This window comes from Miniopterus schreibersii (assembly GCF_964146895.1).
Source record: "Miniopterus schreibersii genome assembly, chromosome: 20".
Classification (NCBI taxonomy): Eukaryota; Metazoa; Chordata; class Mammalia; order Chiroptera; family Miniopteridae; genus Miniopterus; species Miniopterus schreibersii.
Window position 1 is genome coordinate 11,213,394 of NC_138122.1, and position 16,947 is coordinate 11,230,340.

The window sequence follows — 16,947 nt, forward strand, 5'->3', positions numbered from 1 at the left end:
GATTCCCGGTCAGAGCACATGCCTTGGGCTCGATTCCCAGTAGGGGGCGTGCAGGAGGCAGCCTATTGATTCTCTCTCATCACTGATGTTTCTATCTCTCCGTCTCCCTCTCCCTTCCTCTCTCTGAAATCAATAAAATCATATTTAAAAATAAATAATAAAAGACTGACAGAGGTGGCATAATATTTTAGATAAGTCAGGGACTTTGCATAGGAGGTAACATTTAAGTAAAGATGTAGGATGAAGCAGAAGCTGCATAAATATTACGGAGTAAAGGACTCTAGGTAAAGGGAACAGTGAATGAAAAGACCTGAGGGGAGAATGAGCTTAGGTTGTGAGCAGAACAGCAGAGCCAGTGTGGCAGATGAAGTCCAAGAGGTGACTGAAGGACAAATCCCATAAAGCCACGTAGATCATAAATTTTTGAATTTTGTTTGCAGTGTGATGAAAAGCCATGAGAGTTGAAAGCAGGGGAGGAATACATGATTCACAGTTTAGAAGGGTCATTCTGAATGCTTTTCTGAACTGTTGAAGGATAGTAATGTGAAGAGGTAACAGGGCCTTCAGCTAGAGTGGTACTAGCAGAGATGTGAAGTGGGATGTAGCCTGGATATATCAGTTGAATTGAAAAGGATTTGCTGAATTTAACATAGAATATGAGTATCATGTCAGGGATGATTTCTTTTGGCTTAGGCAACTGAAAAGCTGTGTGTAACATTTATTGGGATGGGGGAAATTAGGAACAGGGTGCAGTAGAGGCATCGAAAGTTGTTTTGGGTCTTGAGATCACTCTTAGTCTAGGGAAAATGCTAGGTAGGCTGTAGCTACAAAAGTCTAGAGCTCAGGGGTGAGGTCAAAGCCAGAGATGATTTGTTTTTGGAGTTACTGATGGCTGGCTGACAATCTTCAAGAACAAAATGTCTTCATATTTAAGAATTTAAATACGAACTGATAGGTGGCTAAATTCTTAGAAGCCACCTATTGGTTCGAATTTATTCCTCCCATGGTATACAGCAGCAGCACAATTTACCAGTATATATACCCTAATATATGATAAACTTTAACAATAACATTTCATATGTCCTTGGCTTCAGACCAAGATGATTGATTTTATAAATTAATTACCAAGAATACAGGGTCCCAACCTAATACATTCAAGTTAATGCAAAGTTTATTAGAACAAAGTCTTAGTAAATCTCATAGATAAGAGAACCAAGAATCAGATCTGTTTCCATCACAGCTTCCTTATTCCGCCTCCTTTTTTATTCCTTACCACCTAGAAGCTTGGGCACCAATAAGTTCACAGAGTTAGCTATTCATTTTTAAAATAGAATTTATTTCTGTAATAAAGAATTAAAATATGGCTGTGAAAGTAGAGAATATAGAAAAAAATCTTTAAAATGTGCAACAGTAATTTTAAAGGTAGTTAAGCACTACAGTCCATGCTCAACTTCTACTTGAAAGACCAACTAGTATTTTATATTAATATTTTATTAACTACAGTGGAAAAAACATACCAACATGCAATTTCAATTAATAATTATAATTCAATAACGGATTTAGATACCTGGTCAGGCCCTTTTGAAAATGAGTACAAATCTTGGGGATATATTTTTTTGAAGATGACTTCACTTACAGACTGATAAATCTACTGTCTAAAAGTCACAAGGATTTTTTTTTTTTACCAATTCACCCACTTACTTAAATCAATGTGGAAGCAATATGTACTTTTTGGATAAAACCAAATGTTTTGGTAAAAATGGGACAAGAACATCATCTTTCATTATAGTAGCACAAAAGCTGGCAAACTCATATATCCCCAAAGCTTGGTTCTCACAAGGTGGGTCTCAAATTAAGGCACTAAACACAGATGAAAAAATACCTAATGAATTCTATGGATCCCTTCCCCAAAGTTTTATTTATAATTAAAATATAGGTGTTATTTTTATGCAGAACATACAAAAAAATTGAAAAATGTTTGACTAGAAGGAAGACGACTCTTCAGGGACTATTGTTTGAAGTTTGCAGATTAGGAGAATCTTCTCTAGGAAGATTAATGTCAACATAGCAGCACTATATTCACCAGGAACCCCAAAGCCAATGGATCTATCATGTGGGAGGAAGCCAAACCTTCTGGCTGCTCACAACATCACTCAGCTTCCCTTTAATCTTCAGGAAGTGTCTCTTGAATTCCAATCCATCACCCTATATTAGGAATAATATCCAAAAATAATGTCAAAAATAAAATCAAAATCTCTGTAGTGATATGCAGATAAAAACATTTACAGATATGTCCAGCTACAATTCCCTTCAGGTCCTCTTATAAAGACCAATTAATTGTCTTGGGAGAAGAAATGGCTAAAATAAGTAATTCTGAATGATTTTGGGCCGATTACTGTTCCAACCACACTGGACTCAGAGAGCAAATACAATGACATTCTGTCTGTTTTAAGCATCGATATGTCTAGACTGAAGTCATTGTTTTCCATAGGTACTGGAGGTTTGTAAACTAAAAATAAGCTACACGACACTGAAGCCTTGCCAAAATACTGTGGCAACAAAGCCAGTGATTCAGTTATAAGAAAAATTTTATTACACTAGGATATTAATAATATAATTCCATAATAAGCATCTGGACAACAGTATTGCAGCAAACCTCCAATATAAAGAATGTGAATTCCTCCTCCAACCCCCTTTAGAACTATTACAGTCTAAGAGAAGATGTCATTTTTGACTTTTATGTCAAAGGCTTTAAAACTATATATAACCTCAGCACCAATAATTTCTAAAGAAATAATCAGAAATGTGAACAAAACTCTATGTATATGAACATTAATCATAGAATTATTAACAGATAAAGGTTCATTAATTATAATGTGGAAACATTTTGACAAATCATAATTTTTATTAAGAAAGTACATATAAATTCAATAAGAAAAAGTTTGGAATGTTTAAAAATTATTAAGGATAATTAAAGGTAATTATTTTAAGGGTAAAAACAATTTAGGATTATTTTTATTTTCTTATTTGTTACATACTATTAATAGTAGTAAGGCTACTATAATGAAAAATATAAAAAATAAATCTGTGTTCTCTCTGATAAGGTTAAACTTGATTCTTATTTTCTTCTTTAAACTTTTTTATATTTTTAAAATTTCTACAATAAACATGCAAAACAAAGTTTTATGTGTTTTTTTAAATGTGCCATTCTACATACCTTAGAAAGCCGGAAGTCAACCAAGATCTTCTCATCCATTTCTACCAAATTAACTTTGAAAATCAGTTTATTGTTTCTTCTATCAGTTGTTGATACAGTAACCTAAGGCAATAAAAATAAGGTTAAGCCAGATGCAAGGGTAGACAATACTCTAAATATAACTACAATCTCAGGTCAGTGATACGACTGGGATAAAGCTTTGCGGTGCACTTCTATAAAAAAAGCAATGCCAATCAACAGTCTCACTCTTTCCAGGGATTTTCCTCTCCCCGTGGGCATATGTGCTTCACTAAGACCAAAGGTAACCAGGATGCAGCTCCATTACCAGGGCAGGAGTCTATATGAACTCTCAGCAACAAAATAAAGTAGTATTTTACCTAAAACAATTGAAAGAAGAAACAAGCAAAGAGAATAAAAAACAGAATGAGAGAAAAAGTAAGATAAAATGTAAGAAAGAAAGAGAGTTGAGATTTGTGGCTGGAAAGCTACCACAGCAATCAGAAGATGGTAATGGTCACGAGAGTCCTTGCATCTTTCACTTTCTGTGTTTTTAGAATATTCCTATGATCTGTAAAGAAGCCAGGGAGAAGAGCAATAAGGAAAGCAAGGGCCAGCCAACAGCCAGCACCAAGACCCCAAACACAGGGGACATCTTAAACCAGTGGCTATAGTAAAGCCATCAAAGGACTACAGTTAGATGGAGGAGCCCAAGCAAGATCAGCTGATTGTCCAGCTAAGCCCAGCCCGAACTACAAAACATCTGTAATAATTTCCACTTCAAGGAATGAGTATAGCCTGGCCTGCGTGGCTCAGAGATTGAGCATCGACCTATGATCCAGAAGACTGAGGTTCGATTCCCAGTCAGGGCACATGCTCGGGTTGAGGGCTTGATCCCTAGCAGGGGGCGTGCAGGAGGCAGCTGATCAATGATTCTCCCTCATCATTGATGTTTCCATTTCTCTCTCCCTTTCCATTTCTCTCTCTGAAATCAATAAAACATATTTTAAAAAAAGAAAAAAAAAAAGAAATGGCTATAAAAAATACATTGGGACAACACATTATATCCTGGGAAAATACAAGACATGCAATACATCTGAATTAGGTATTACGCTTCAAAGACAAAGAAAATTCTTGAAGGATTCAGACAGAAAGAGTGAAATGAGGAGTGATGTCTGTGAAAATGGTGGAGTAGGGAACTCTGAAAGCCCACTAACTCCACAAAAGCAATGAAAAACTGGCAAAAATTGTCAGAATCAACTTTTTTAAAACACTGGAAACTAAAAGCTCGCAGTAACACAGAAGCACTCACACAAAACAGGTGAGACTCCGAACAGTGAGGCTTCTCAAATTGTAACTTATCTCATCCCCAGGCCCACTCCTCAGCTCAGCAGCAGCCTTGGAAACAACAGTCTGCATCCCAGGTACAGGTGCAAGTGGCAGCAGAAGAAACTTCATTCACACACTGTCTTAAGCTGAGCTGGCTCCTTGGAAGCCCTGCTTAGAACACTTCCCTCTGTTCTGCCTGACTGGGTAGACAGAACTCGTCCTGTGCCAAAGCTGCCACCAGGGGGACATTTGTCAAACGTATTTACAAGCAAATGCTTTAGCCTCCATTTACTGAGGCAATATAACTTAGGGAAGTCTTTTAAGAAATATTATTTTTTTAAGGTAAAGAATGTTTTACTTAAATTCCTTCCATTTCAAAGGTTTCTTTTTCAAACTAAGCTACTTACCTTATATTTTAAAAATATACTGATGAGAGTTTTTTACTCAAATACTTAAATTTTCCTTTAGGAAAAGATATAATGAAAATAACGAAATATACCTGATTCATACAACTCTTCTTCCATTGATAGCCCAATTTCTCACAAGTCTCTTTCAGGCATTGGTAAGATTTGTCTGCATCCAATTTGGTAAAAAATCGTGTCATTCTTTTGACCAAGCGCTGCCAGGGGTTCTACATGCCAAATAAAGAAAAGCAGAATAAATCTGATAGCACCAAAAGCAGTCAGATAGGTTTTGAGTCTGAAAATTCTTTCCTGTTACTTAAGATTCTTATCCATAAAGGTCTCCTCTAATTATATCTTCCTTGTAAAAAAAAAATTTTGTATAAATTAAAGTATTAATACTTTAAGATTTAAACATTTTTAAAAAAGACTCTAAGACAATAAAAAAAATAGATGGCTCCCATTATTTATTTGAAAAATTAAATTCTCTTACCTGTGAGGATCCTGGGGTGCCAAGTAATTGACTATTCAGAAGCATATGATCTGGACATGTGGGCTGCGAAAAACTGATCCCTTGTACCAGTTTATCAATGTATGAAGGGCTGGTGTCCCATAAGGAAAGACCTGTCCGTGGTTCTGGCTGGGAACTGGAGTACTTCACATTTTCTTCACTGAGGCATTAAGATATGGGGAAAAATATATCTTTAAATAAAATCTTTCAGACCTTTTTTATATCACATTATCATACACCAATAAAAGTGACGATCATTAAGATAAAATACAAACATGTATTACTTTCCGTGGTGAATATTACCTTCAACAACTACTTGATTTTTATTAATTAATCTTACCTAGAAGCACTGTTTACTGGAGAGAAGTCCAAACTGGATTGAATGTGCTTAGAAAATCCACCAGGAGACTCCGAAACACCACCTGAAGTGACTCGGGGCCTCTTTGCTCCTAAAAAAAATAAATTAATTAAATAAATACAAATGCTTTCACGTCTTCTATGCAGATACTTTTTAATTAACACAACTGGCAACCTGAAGAAGTAAAAATACATCTGAATTCATTTAATACAAAATACTTATATGACAAACAGTGGCACCTTCCACATGATTTTATGAGAAATGTGGTTGTTATGAACTTACTAGGATTCGCTTGTCAAATTACACAAATTCTGATCAGTAAGTATGTTCCAAATGTGGAGTACAAGGCCATAACTTTAATAGTACCATTTATGGCAACAGAAAAATGTTCTATGAAGACAGAAAGACCTAGCTAAAGAATTGAAACTTTTTAAAACAAAAAATAATTTATGATAATAGCAATGAACATGATCAATCTGCTCTACCCAACATTCCTTGCTCCACTGGAGAAGCTTTAACAAGAATAATCATTATACAGAAAACGATGCCACTATAAATTCAGGGTTACTACCCTCAGCTGGATCTTCAACACTGACAGTCAGCCCTATGTTTCTCTAGTCAGTTTCCTCTCCCTTCCTCCACAATGATTGTTTAAAAACTTCTGAACTCTTATCAGATTCTCAAACCACCCTCCAGCACCTCACTTCTTAGCGTGTGATACCTTCTCCCATTTCACAAAGAAAATAAAGTCATTAGAAACTCCCTCAAGTTGCACTACCAAATCTGCCGATTTACTTGCATTCCTACCAATCCTCCCCTCCCATCACATGTTCTTCCCTTACTTGTACTTGAGCCCATACTTGCTTATCTCCTCAGGGATCTAGACACTCATTTATTTCCTCTCTCTCTCAGACTTTCAGCCTCTTCCTCTCAACTGCATCTGTCCCAAAACCATTTAAACATGCTTAAGTCTAGCCAACCCTTTTATCTGTTAATCCACTCATTCAAATATTTTATTAAACCTATTGTGTATCCAGCAGTAAGACAGGAGAAACAGCACATAGGTATGCTTAAAGATCCAGGAGAAAGGGGAAAATTAATGATGCAGGAGAAAGACAAAAGAATTGCAGACAGTGTCCCTGAGTAGGCAAAAGAGAACTGGGTCTAGTGTACAAGAGTGGCAATGTGAAAGAAATTTTAATCTGGGGTTTAGAAGTTGATTATAATAAGTAGGGGGATAGTGGGTGGTGGTAGAGTCTGATAATGAGATTTGAAATTATGCAGGGAGGAACTTGGGAAAAAAGGAGAAAGCGACAATGAAGAAAGAAGATGCCTGCCTGCTCCCAAATCCCAGGGTACGGGAGCTCGGGAAAGAAAACATCTACCATTTAAGGGGAAGCAGCATCCTCAGGGGAGAGCTGGACTTCAACTAAAACACGGCGGAAGGTAAAAGGAACATTCAGAGAAGGGTTAAAAATTCCTCATTTGTCTCCAGCTATTGTCTTCTCTCAGCCAAACTTCTGGAATGAACTGTCTGTACTCTGCTTCTTTATTCTTTTAGACGACAGTCACTGCACAAATGCTGTACTCTTCTAGAATGTGCTCCCAACTCCAGTCAAAACTGCTCTTGCCAAGGTCGTGATTAACTGCCATATCATGAAGTCCAGTGGACACATTTTTCTGTGTCCCTGGCCTCCACCCACCACTTAAATATTGGCATTCCTTAGAATTTCATACTCAATTTTATCTACCACTGTTTAAATTACCATCTATTTGAAGAAAACATCGACATCTCAAGCCTAGTCCTGTCTCCTCGGTGACACACACACACACACACACACACACACACACACACACACACACCACCCCCCCCCCCCTCTATTTGGGTTTTACTTAACTTCTCAAATTCAACATGTCCAAAATCAAATAAAATTTCCCCCCAAATCTGTGTTTCCTCCTGAGCTACATTCCAGTAAATGGCATCACCGTTTACACCCTTGTTCGTACCAGAAAGGAATCATCCTTCATTCCTCCTCCTGCTTCCTTTCCCAAGTATAAACCACCAGTCCTGTCAATTACAGCTCCTACATTTCTTTGGAATCACTCTCCTTTCTAATCCCATTGTCACTAACCTACTCCAAGTTATCATAATCTCACAGCTAGGATGAAAAATATCAAAAGCAATGTGGAAAACGTAGCCGGAAGGATCTTTTAAAACCAAATATATGATCCTGTCATGTCCTTGCTTAAAATCTCTCAAGGTTTCCCCAACAGCCTTAAGGAAACGCCCAAAATTCGAACCATGGCTTACAAGGTCCTCCTCTGCGACTTGGTTGCTATCCACCTCTCTGGCCTCATCTCAAACCTCTCTCCATCTCCCCCTTGTCTGTTCACTAGTTACTAACAAACATTTACTGAGCGAAACAATGATAAGCAAGTCAGACATAGTCTGTGCCATGCCAGCCTTCTTTCAAGTCCTCAAATGCGCCACTTCCTAAACTCCACGACATTCCAAAGGCTGCTTCCGACGTTCAGAATCTGCCACTTATCTTGCTAGTGCTCATCTGGCCGACTCTCCTTTAAACTTCAAATGTTAAATCTACTGTGTTTCCTCAGGAAGACAAGTTTTCTCTATCATTTAAGACTTGGTCAAACACTTATAGTATCCTGACTTGCAATTTTATAATTATCAATAAACTTAAAATTATTATTTCATTTTTCCTGCCACACATTATAATCTCCACGACAGCTGAGACCACAGCTATCTTGTGCTGTTGACTTATGATACTGACTTTGCAAGTTCTTTACTTTCACAGAAAAAAAATACTTGTATTTTAAGGATAGTACCTTTCTTAAGTGGTTTGTTGTACCATCTATCTTTTTTGATGTCTGGGATGGTAATCCTTACTGACGGATTCTCAACTAGAATTTTATGCAGCAGAGCTGAAAACAAAACATTAAGACAACATTTATAAAAGAGTCATGCAGATTAGAAAAGCCTATAACATGTGGTATGAACACATTCTCTCTTGACCTCCTCATGTCCAAGTATTATTTCTGGGGAAGAGAAAGAATAAATTAGTAAAGCGACTATATTATTGCTTTAATTTCATGCAGCTGTTATTTGCTACTGTCTGTATCTTAGAATATTCTGCCCAGATCTGGTTCTCAATTATTTGCAAATAGTAGCATATCAGCTAGGTAGAAATGTTTCTCCCCAGGTGACAACATTAACAAAAAGATACAAAAAACTCATCCATTTTCAATACCAAATTTGTTCCAATGTCAAGTCCTCTTTCACACAGTTTTATAAGAAAAAAGATTTACTTTCCAGCATCCTAAAGTATCTTAATTATCTTGATCAAGAATTCATATATTGCCCTGCTCTGTGATTAGAGCATCAGCCCGAGGACCTAAGGATCTTGGGTTCAATTCCTGGTCAAGGGCACATACCTGGGTTGCAGATCCGATCCCCACCCCCAGTCGGGGCATGCTCGGGAGGCAACCAACTGATTGATGTGTGTCTCTCACACTGATGTTTCTCTCTCTCTCTCTACCCCTCCCTCCCACTCTCTCTTAAAATGGAAAAAAAATTCATATATCTCCCACCACAAAAATAATTTTCTAATGGACAAAAGGTTTAAATGAAAAAATGAAGCCATAAAAACACAAATGAAAACATAGGAAATTTTTTTTCCAATGTTAGAGTAGAAAAGACCTTTCCAAACATGACAATATAGTCAGGAACCACAAAGAACAAGATAATAGATTTAAATTAATAAAAATACAAAAACTTTTCATGTCAAAACAGCATAAATAAAGGAAAAATACATGACAAACTGTGAAAAGTATCTGTAACAAATGCAAAGATTGGAGGTAGGAGAGGGTAAATAAACAGTGATGGAAAGTGACTTAACTCGGGGTGGTGAACAGACAAGACAATATACAAATGATGTATTGTAGAATTGTATGCCTGAAACCTATATAATTTTATTAACCAGTGTCACCCCAATAAGTTCAATTAAAAATAAATAAATAAATGCAAAAATCTAATGATATTAATACGTTCAAAAAACTAATACCTAGTGGATACACAACCACATTGGTACTAAATTTAAAATAAAAAAAAACCGGTGAATATATTTTTATAGGCCTATTGGATTAAATATTTTTTAATGTAAATTAATAGGACTGTGATGACATAATATGAACTTTCTGAAAAGCAATTTGGCAAAATAAATCAGAATTTAAAACTGTATACAGTCTTGACCCTGTAATTCCACTTCTGGGGTTTTATTTTAATTACGTTAAAGGTATGTGCAAAGATTTAGTTATATGGATGATCATCCTATCTCTTTCATAACAGTGAAAAACTGGGGGAAAAATCCAAATCTCTAAAATAGTGAACTGAATGAGTATAAGGAATATCCATTAGGCAGAATACCTTCAGAGTCTTTAAAAACAATGATGTAGGCCTATAATTACAATCATGGAAAAAGCTCACAAAGCATTAACACAAAAAAACAGGTTTACAAAGTATCAATGTATGTAGTGTGATCTCATTTTGTAAAAACACACGTTATAAATAATGTACATATGTAACAAATATATGTACTTAAATATTTTTACAACGAAGTGTAGAAGCACATACCAAAATATTAAAAGAAGCTATTTCTGAGGGATTATAGGACTGGTTTTTAAAATTTTTTTGTTATTTTTTAATTTATCTACAAGGATCGTGTATTATTTACATGACCATTTATAAGTTAAAAAGAAATGTAATAAAAAATAACCAAACAGCACTATGCTTCATTATCCAAGAAATGAGTACTTTCAAACAAGATAACCCAGTTACCTAAAGGAGCAGAATCTATTTTTTTCCAAGGGTTGAGGTATGTCTTTTTTTCTTTCCAATCAGAATATTCCTGACAACTGTCACTGGGCTGGTCCCACGGCAATTCTAAAAAAAGAAACAAGTCCCAGTTTTCTGAGTGTTCATATCATTATGCAGTAAAGATTCCAAGGGAAAGTAATTAACAATACAAATCCATTTCCTCCAAGTTAATTCAATATGGCTTTCAAACCAAGAATACCAACTCACAAAAATTTTAGAGGCACTCAGAGATGGCTGAACCACTTCCTGCTCTACTCTTTCCAAAAGTATTCACATGAATCTTAAAAGTGAGAGCTACTGTGGTATTTCATTTAATAGCTACGCGTGCCTCATTTTTTAAAACCTTTGGGATTAAAAGTTCTAACTTAGTTACAAATAATTCATAACTATTAAAATACTGTCATATAAATATGGAAAACCTTGGTTTATTTCATTTATTTTGGTATAACAAATCTGTCTTGCCACAGGACAGGAGTTTTATCATGATTAAATAGCTCTTACCTCCAGCCAACATTGCTGTAAGTACTATTCCACAGGACCAAATGTCAACTGGTTCTGCATGAAATTCTTTTCTCTTTAGAAGTTCTGGAGCAACATAAGGTAAAGTACCACACATCTTGTTCAGTAAACGCTCACGATTATTATGCCGAAACACTGTTGCCAAGCCAAAGTCAGAGATTTTGAGGTTATCTAAACCAAAGGAAGGAGAGATGGCACTGGATAAAAATGTTTTGTAACTAGATATACTTAAAAAATTAAGTCTTATTGGAAAAATCACTAATGTTACTTAAGGTTTGTAGAACTTCTGTACTTTAAAATTAACAAAACAAAAAATTTTTAAAAAGAAGAAATAAAAGATATCATCTAGCTAAAATCAGTGAAAGGACTTGTCGTTTCTCCTAACTTATCAGAAATATCATCAATATACAAAACAGGTTAAAGAAAGGTACTAAAGTCAAAAGGGCCTGTCCTTCTGGAAAAGGGCACTCCAGGCTTAGGCTTAAAGTAGAGGTTGTGCAGCAGGCTGGAAGGAGACATCAATAATATATTAGGCACAGCTTTCCTGTTGGCTGGAAGAAAATATATATGTAAAGACATAGCAAAACTAAAGATCCACAAACCACCAGAACTTCTTGTCCAAGTGGCGAAGCAAATTTCCATTCTAACTTCCCATCTTCAACACACACAAACTGCAGGCAGAGCTTTCAGTTTAACTTATACTTGGTGAATGTCTACTGTAACAGAGCGACACTGTGCCAGCCACTGTAGTTAGGTACATTATTGGAGAAGACTACAGCAGACAACTGTTGTGAAGGTTATGAAAATACAGAACAGTACAAAATCGTATAGCAAAGGAATCTGATCTAGTCTTAGGAATTAGGCAAGATTCCCCATTTTCAACCTTTTTAGAGGGCAATCTGGCAAAAGATGTCAAAATCTGAAATACACTCTTTGAACTAGTAATTTCTACTTCTAGGTCTCTATCCACAGAATACTCCCACCAACTCACAAACATAAGGATATTCATAGCAGTATTATTTGTAAAAAACGTAAATGTCCATCAGTAAAAAATGATTAAGCCCGGCCAGGTGTGACTCAGTGGTTGAACATCGACCCAGGAACCAGGAGGTCATGGCTGGATTCCCGGTCAGGGCATATGCCCCGGTTGCAGGCTCGATCCTGAGTATGGGTGTGCAGGAGGCAGCTGATCAATGTTTCTCTCTCTTCGATGTCTGTATCTTTCTATCCCTCTCCCTTCCTCTCTAAAAATCAATAAAAATGTATTTTTAAAAAATGATTAAATCTTACGTACACAATGAAACTACACAAGTAATTGTTTTTGAAAAGGCATATCTATAAGTACTGACACAGAATTGGGTATAAGTGAAAAAAAGGCAAGTGTCATAACAAACGTTCGTTATAACATGACCCAATTTTTATATTGGGTCTGTGCACAAATTTATAGAACAGTCGTCACTGTTCTGTTTTTAAAGCTACAAAAACAACTGTCCCAAAACAGAGGATTAATTCTTTAAAAATTAATTACATTTGCACAATATACTATGTAAGCCATTGACGCTGTTTACCAGTATTTGACTTGGGAGGTATACTATAATTACCTTTTAATAGCTATATGTGACACAATCTTAATAAATCACTGAGAATGAGTTTCCAGTTACTTATAAGTAGTAATCACGTAAGATACTAATGGATGACCACAGTATTCCTTGGATTTCATTGTTTTGTTATCCCCTGAAATTTCAGTAATGCAAAAGCCTTGAAACAGCCTTGTATGGCTGCATTAAAATAATTTAGCTAGCTGAGACAAAATACTAAACTTACCCCTTTCATCCAATAGGAGATTTTCTGGCTTAATGTCCCTGTGAGTTATTCCAATACCATGCAGATAAATCTAAGTGGAAAGCAAAGGGAAGCATACTAGAATTTAGTGACTTAATTCATTCACACTAATTTTAAGTAAAAGGAAGAGTCAGCTGTACCTACCACCCCTGCCATGAGTTGATGGAAGAACCTCTGAGCATCTTGTTCAGGCATGCCTATGTCCGGCTCTATAAGAATTAATTAAGAAAGTTAGTTTGCCAGGTAAATATAATCAGGAATCAACCACATAGTCTCCTAATTCTAAGGTTAAACATTTGTGATTGTACTTTTGCAAACAGAATCTTATGCTACAATGAAGAGACTCTGGAATCCACTAACACTTAATAACTCACATTTCCCCATCTGTTATGTGGTGAAAATAAATCAACATCACAGGAAAATTACAGAGAGAAATAACAAACTATTATCCAAATCAAGAATGCAAACCATACCTTGAAAGCTTCTACTTATCTTGTATTAACCATGATATATTTGACTTAATTCTCCCCTAATTTCATCAAAGTGTTACGCCAATATTTTTCCCCTCCTGAAATGTAATTGCCAAAGTGGAAGCTTGGGCAAATCTAAGCTAATTTCACTAAATATTTAACAACAGATTTAAACTTCATATAACCTCTCACACTACAAGGTCACAAGTGCCTGTGAAGTTTCTTTAGTAACGGTTTTATTAAGAAATATTCTATTGTCAGTCATCTTTTTATATCTTGATCTCCCTTATTAACTCATGATTTCTTTTACACTCAACTCTCTTCCTGAGATAAATACTGGAGAGTCTAATAATCAATTTTAACTGTTAATACAATAGCTTTAAATGATAAATTTAGAGCCATAGAACATAGAACATATTTTATGCACTTCCCAGTGTTCTGTAACATCAAGCCTTTGAGTCTACATAGAACATTTAAGTAGTAGCAACAGAATTTACTTTATATATATATATATATATATATAAAAGCAATCCTATAAAACTCTAAATCATTTCACTTAAACAAGTAAAGAAGAAACATAACAACATGCTATTATTTTGGATCTGTAAATATATGCAATGATTTCATGTAACTAGAGTGTCTACAAAAAAAATTGTATAGGCAAACAATTCATTTCATTTATAATATTTCACCATGAGATTAGTTTATCATTCTTAAAATCTACAAAACAATACCAATCAAAACCACTTATATAACTTGAGAAAAAAGTTTTCTTTGATGACTTTATGCTTTCATGTGTTAATATTAGTTGCAAAAAACAAAACAATTTACTCCAATTTCCCTGTCGCATAAGCAATTCTAAATGGACAATGACCAAATAGCAGACTCAAGTTTTAAAAATTTAGAAACTTGTTTAGTAGAATAATTATCTTAAATCTTTTCCATACCTATTCGATCAAAAAGTTCTCCCCCACTACAATACTCCAGAAACAGATATTGGATATTGCCTTCTCTCCTGTGACCATAGAATTTCACTACATTCTCATGATTTAACATTTTATTGATACAGATCTCTTTCTTAATATTTTCTGGACAGTCTACGGCACGCTTCATGTCCACAATCTTCACCGCAACTGCTTCTTCAGTTCTTCTATTCACAGCAAGCTGAACTCTAAAAAGGAAAAGGAAAAGTTGTAACATTCCAGACACTTGAGTTCTATTTATTTTAAAACTTCAAAAGATGAAATATGACTCATCCAGAACTATTTTGCCTTTATTAATTTCCCCACCAAGGAGAAACCATGGGAACGGTTTCTGCCATGTTCTCAGCAGATACTACTCCTTTCTGACATGTGAGGTACAACGGATGATGCACGAAAAGCAGTCATGCTGTATAGCCAAAAGTCATTTAATAAACGCTTGAGAAAATAAACTGAAGTGGGTTAATAGCAATTCTAGGCCACATCACATATAACACATGCTCTATTCATTTAATTTTAGTAACATTACCTAATGTTGATTAATCCTGTGGTAACTGTTCTAAGCACCTATGGGATAGGTACCATTATTGCTATCCCACAGCTAAAAAAAACTAGAGGCACACAACAATATTAAGGAGCTTGCTGCCTTGGCCAGGTGGCTAGGCTGGCTGCAGTGTCATCCTGTACATCAAAAGGCTGCGGGTTCGATTCCAGTCAGGGCACATGCTGAGGATACAGGTTTGGTACAGGAGGCAACCAACCGATTGCTGTTTCTCTTTCACATCAATGTTTCTTTCTCTCTATCTCTCTCTCCCCCCACCTCCTCTTTCTCTCAAATCAATAAATATACATATCTCCTCGGGTGAGGACTGAAAAAAGAAAGCAGCCCGACTGGGCCTGGCTCAGCGGCTGAGCACGGGCCTAGGACCCGGAGGATCGAGGTTCGATTCCAGGTCACGGCACATGCGGCTGAACCTCCAGCAGGGGGCGAGCTGGAGGCAGCTGATCTATGACTTTCATCACTGATGTCTCTCTCTCTCTCCTTTCCTCTCTCTGAAATCAATAAAGATATATTTAAAAAAGAAAAAAGCAGCAGCCGCTTGCCTAAGAACAAAACAATGGCCAGTATGTGACAGACTGACGATCTGACAGCTGGCAAGTCTGACTCGAGTCAGTCCGCTGCCTCCTTTACCCGCTCTGCCGAAACCCGAAACCCGAAGAAGGGCCGTGGGGCAGGAGAAGCTGACCTCAGCAATCCCTTCCGGCTCTCCACAAAGAAAATGCAAAGGAAAATAAAGCCCTTACAAAAAATGGTACAGCTTCGGTTCCCAAAGGCCTTGGACTGCAAATGCAGCGATCTGTTTTCTAAGCCCCTGCTGTATTAAAATAACTCCAAAACAACAAATATGGACTCAAACAGGACAGCTGTGGCAGAACAAACAAACAAACGCAAGTGTGAAAGCAGGTTTCGAGGGCCACTCACTCTCCATAGGCACCTTCCCCCAGGGTCTGCACCAAGTCCCAGTCTTCCACAAAGGGCACGGCCATGGCTCCACCGTGGACGCGGCTGCGAGGGGCAGGACCCAGAAAAGACGGGGGTGAGTACCAGCGCCCGCGCCCCGCGAGGCCCCGAGCTCTGCGTCTCGCCCCGAGTCCTCAATACCTGGGGAACAGCTCCCGCTCGCCCTGCCGCCGCCTCGCCCGTGCTTTCTCCCCGTCTACTCCACAGGCGGGTACCCCAATTCTGTGAGCCCCCGTCCCCGCGCACGATTGCTCCACCTCGGCCTGCCTCGCCCTCGGGGGGAACCTGACAGTTGTGAAGGGGAGCCGTAGAACGGGGCGGTGGACGCGGTAAAGGGCCGGCCCTGGGTCCGAGGGGAGGGGGACTGATAACCTCGACCACCGCAGCCCCTCCTCCCGGCCCCGCCGGCTGCCTCGGGGCCGGGAGGAGCCCGGGGCGGGGCCAAACTGCCCGAGAGGCGGAAGGAGGGCCGGGTGGCACGCAGGCCAGCAGAGGGGAGGACTCGGGGTGCCTGTCCCGCACGCGCCCCGGCGCCACCCTCCCGCGCCCTCTGGAGCCGCCCTCCGCCGCAGTCTCTCCGAGCCCCTCGCCCGTGGCCGTGCCCCTCCCAGCTAGTGCGGACCCGCCCTCCTCTGCAGACTCCCTCCCCAGCCTACCCGCCGCCCTCCTCACCAGGCCGTCCTCTGCCCGCCACCGCAGGAATCCAAATGCAGCGCTTTTCCCGCCAAAACGAGCCGGCGTCGCCTTGCCGCAAACGCGCGCGCCCTTGCCGTAAAGCAGGGAGGCGCGCTTTCCGGTTCTCGGGGTTTGGAAGGGTGGCGGCTCTGGGCGGCCGGCGCTGCGGTCCCGAAGGCTTCGGCCGGCTGGGCCCCGGCTGCCGGGGAGTCGGGAGAAAGTGCGGGAAGCT

General features: G+C 38.3%; 1 protein-coding gene across 4 annotated transcripts; it reads right to left on the reverse strand.

Annotated features, from left to right (window-relative positions):
- Positions 1 to 1,324: 1,324 nt before the first annotated feature.
- On the reverse strand, positions 1,325 to 16,812 carry CHEK1 (checkpoint kinase 1). Of its 4 annotated transcripts, none has more exons than XM_081123364.1 (13): positions 16,713 to 16,812; positions 16,002 to 16,085; positions 14,486 to 14,709; positions 13,213 to 13,277; positions 13,051 to 13,120; positions 11,209 to 11,397; positions 10,669 to 10,773; positions 8,661 to 8,756; positions 5,796 to 5,904; positions 5,438 to 5,615; positions 5,043 to 5,174; positions 3,218 to 3,319; positions 1,325 to 2,205 (listed from the first exon to the last, which is right to left on the reverse strand). In XM_081123364.1, exons 2-13 carry the CDS (start codon positions 16,064 to 16,066, stop codon positions 2,110 to 2,112), a joined length of 1,431 nt encoding a protein of 476 aa, XP_080979490.1. In that variant the 5' UTR covers positions 16,067 to 16,085; positions 16,713 to 16,812; the 3' UTR covers positions 1,325 to 2,109. The 4 variants fall into 4 exon arrangements, with proteins under 4 accessions (XP_080979490.1, XP_080979491.1, XP_080979493.1 ...); XM_081123365.1 differs by having other exon boundaries at positions 11,209 to 11,292; positions 16,713 to 16,770; XM_081123367.1 differs by lacking the exon at positions 16,713 to 16,812 and adding an exon at positions 16,298 to 16,523.
- Positions 16,813 to 16,947: the final 135 nt, after the last annotated feature.

Excerpts from the sequence above, each read along its gene's own strand:
- CHEK1 (XM_081123364.1), bottom strand. The coding sequence starts at position 16,066 with ATGGCCGTGCCCTTTGTGGAAGACTGGGACTTGGTGCAGACCCTGGGG. Across the intron at positions 3,320-5,042 it reads AGAAGAGTTGTATGAATCAG|GTTACTGTATCAACAACTGA; the intron begins GTATATTTCGTT and ends TTATTGCCTTAG. Across the intron at positions 2,206-3,217 it reads TTGACTTCCGGCTTTCTAAG|GGTGATGGATTGGAATTCAA; the intron begins GTATGTAGAATG and ends TTCCTAATATAG.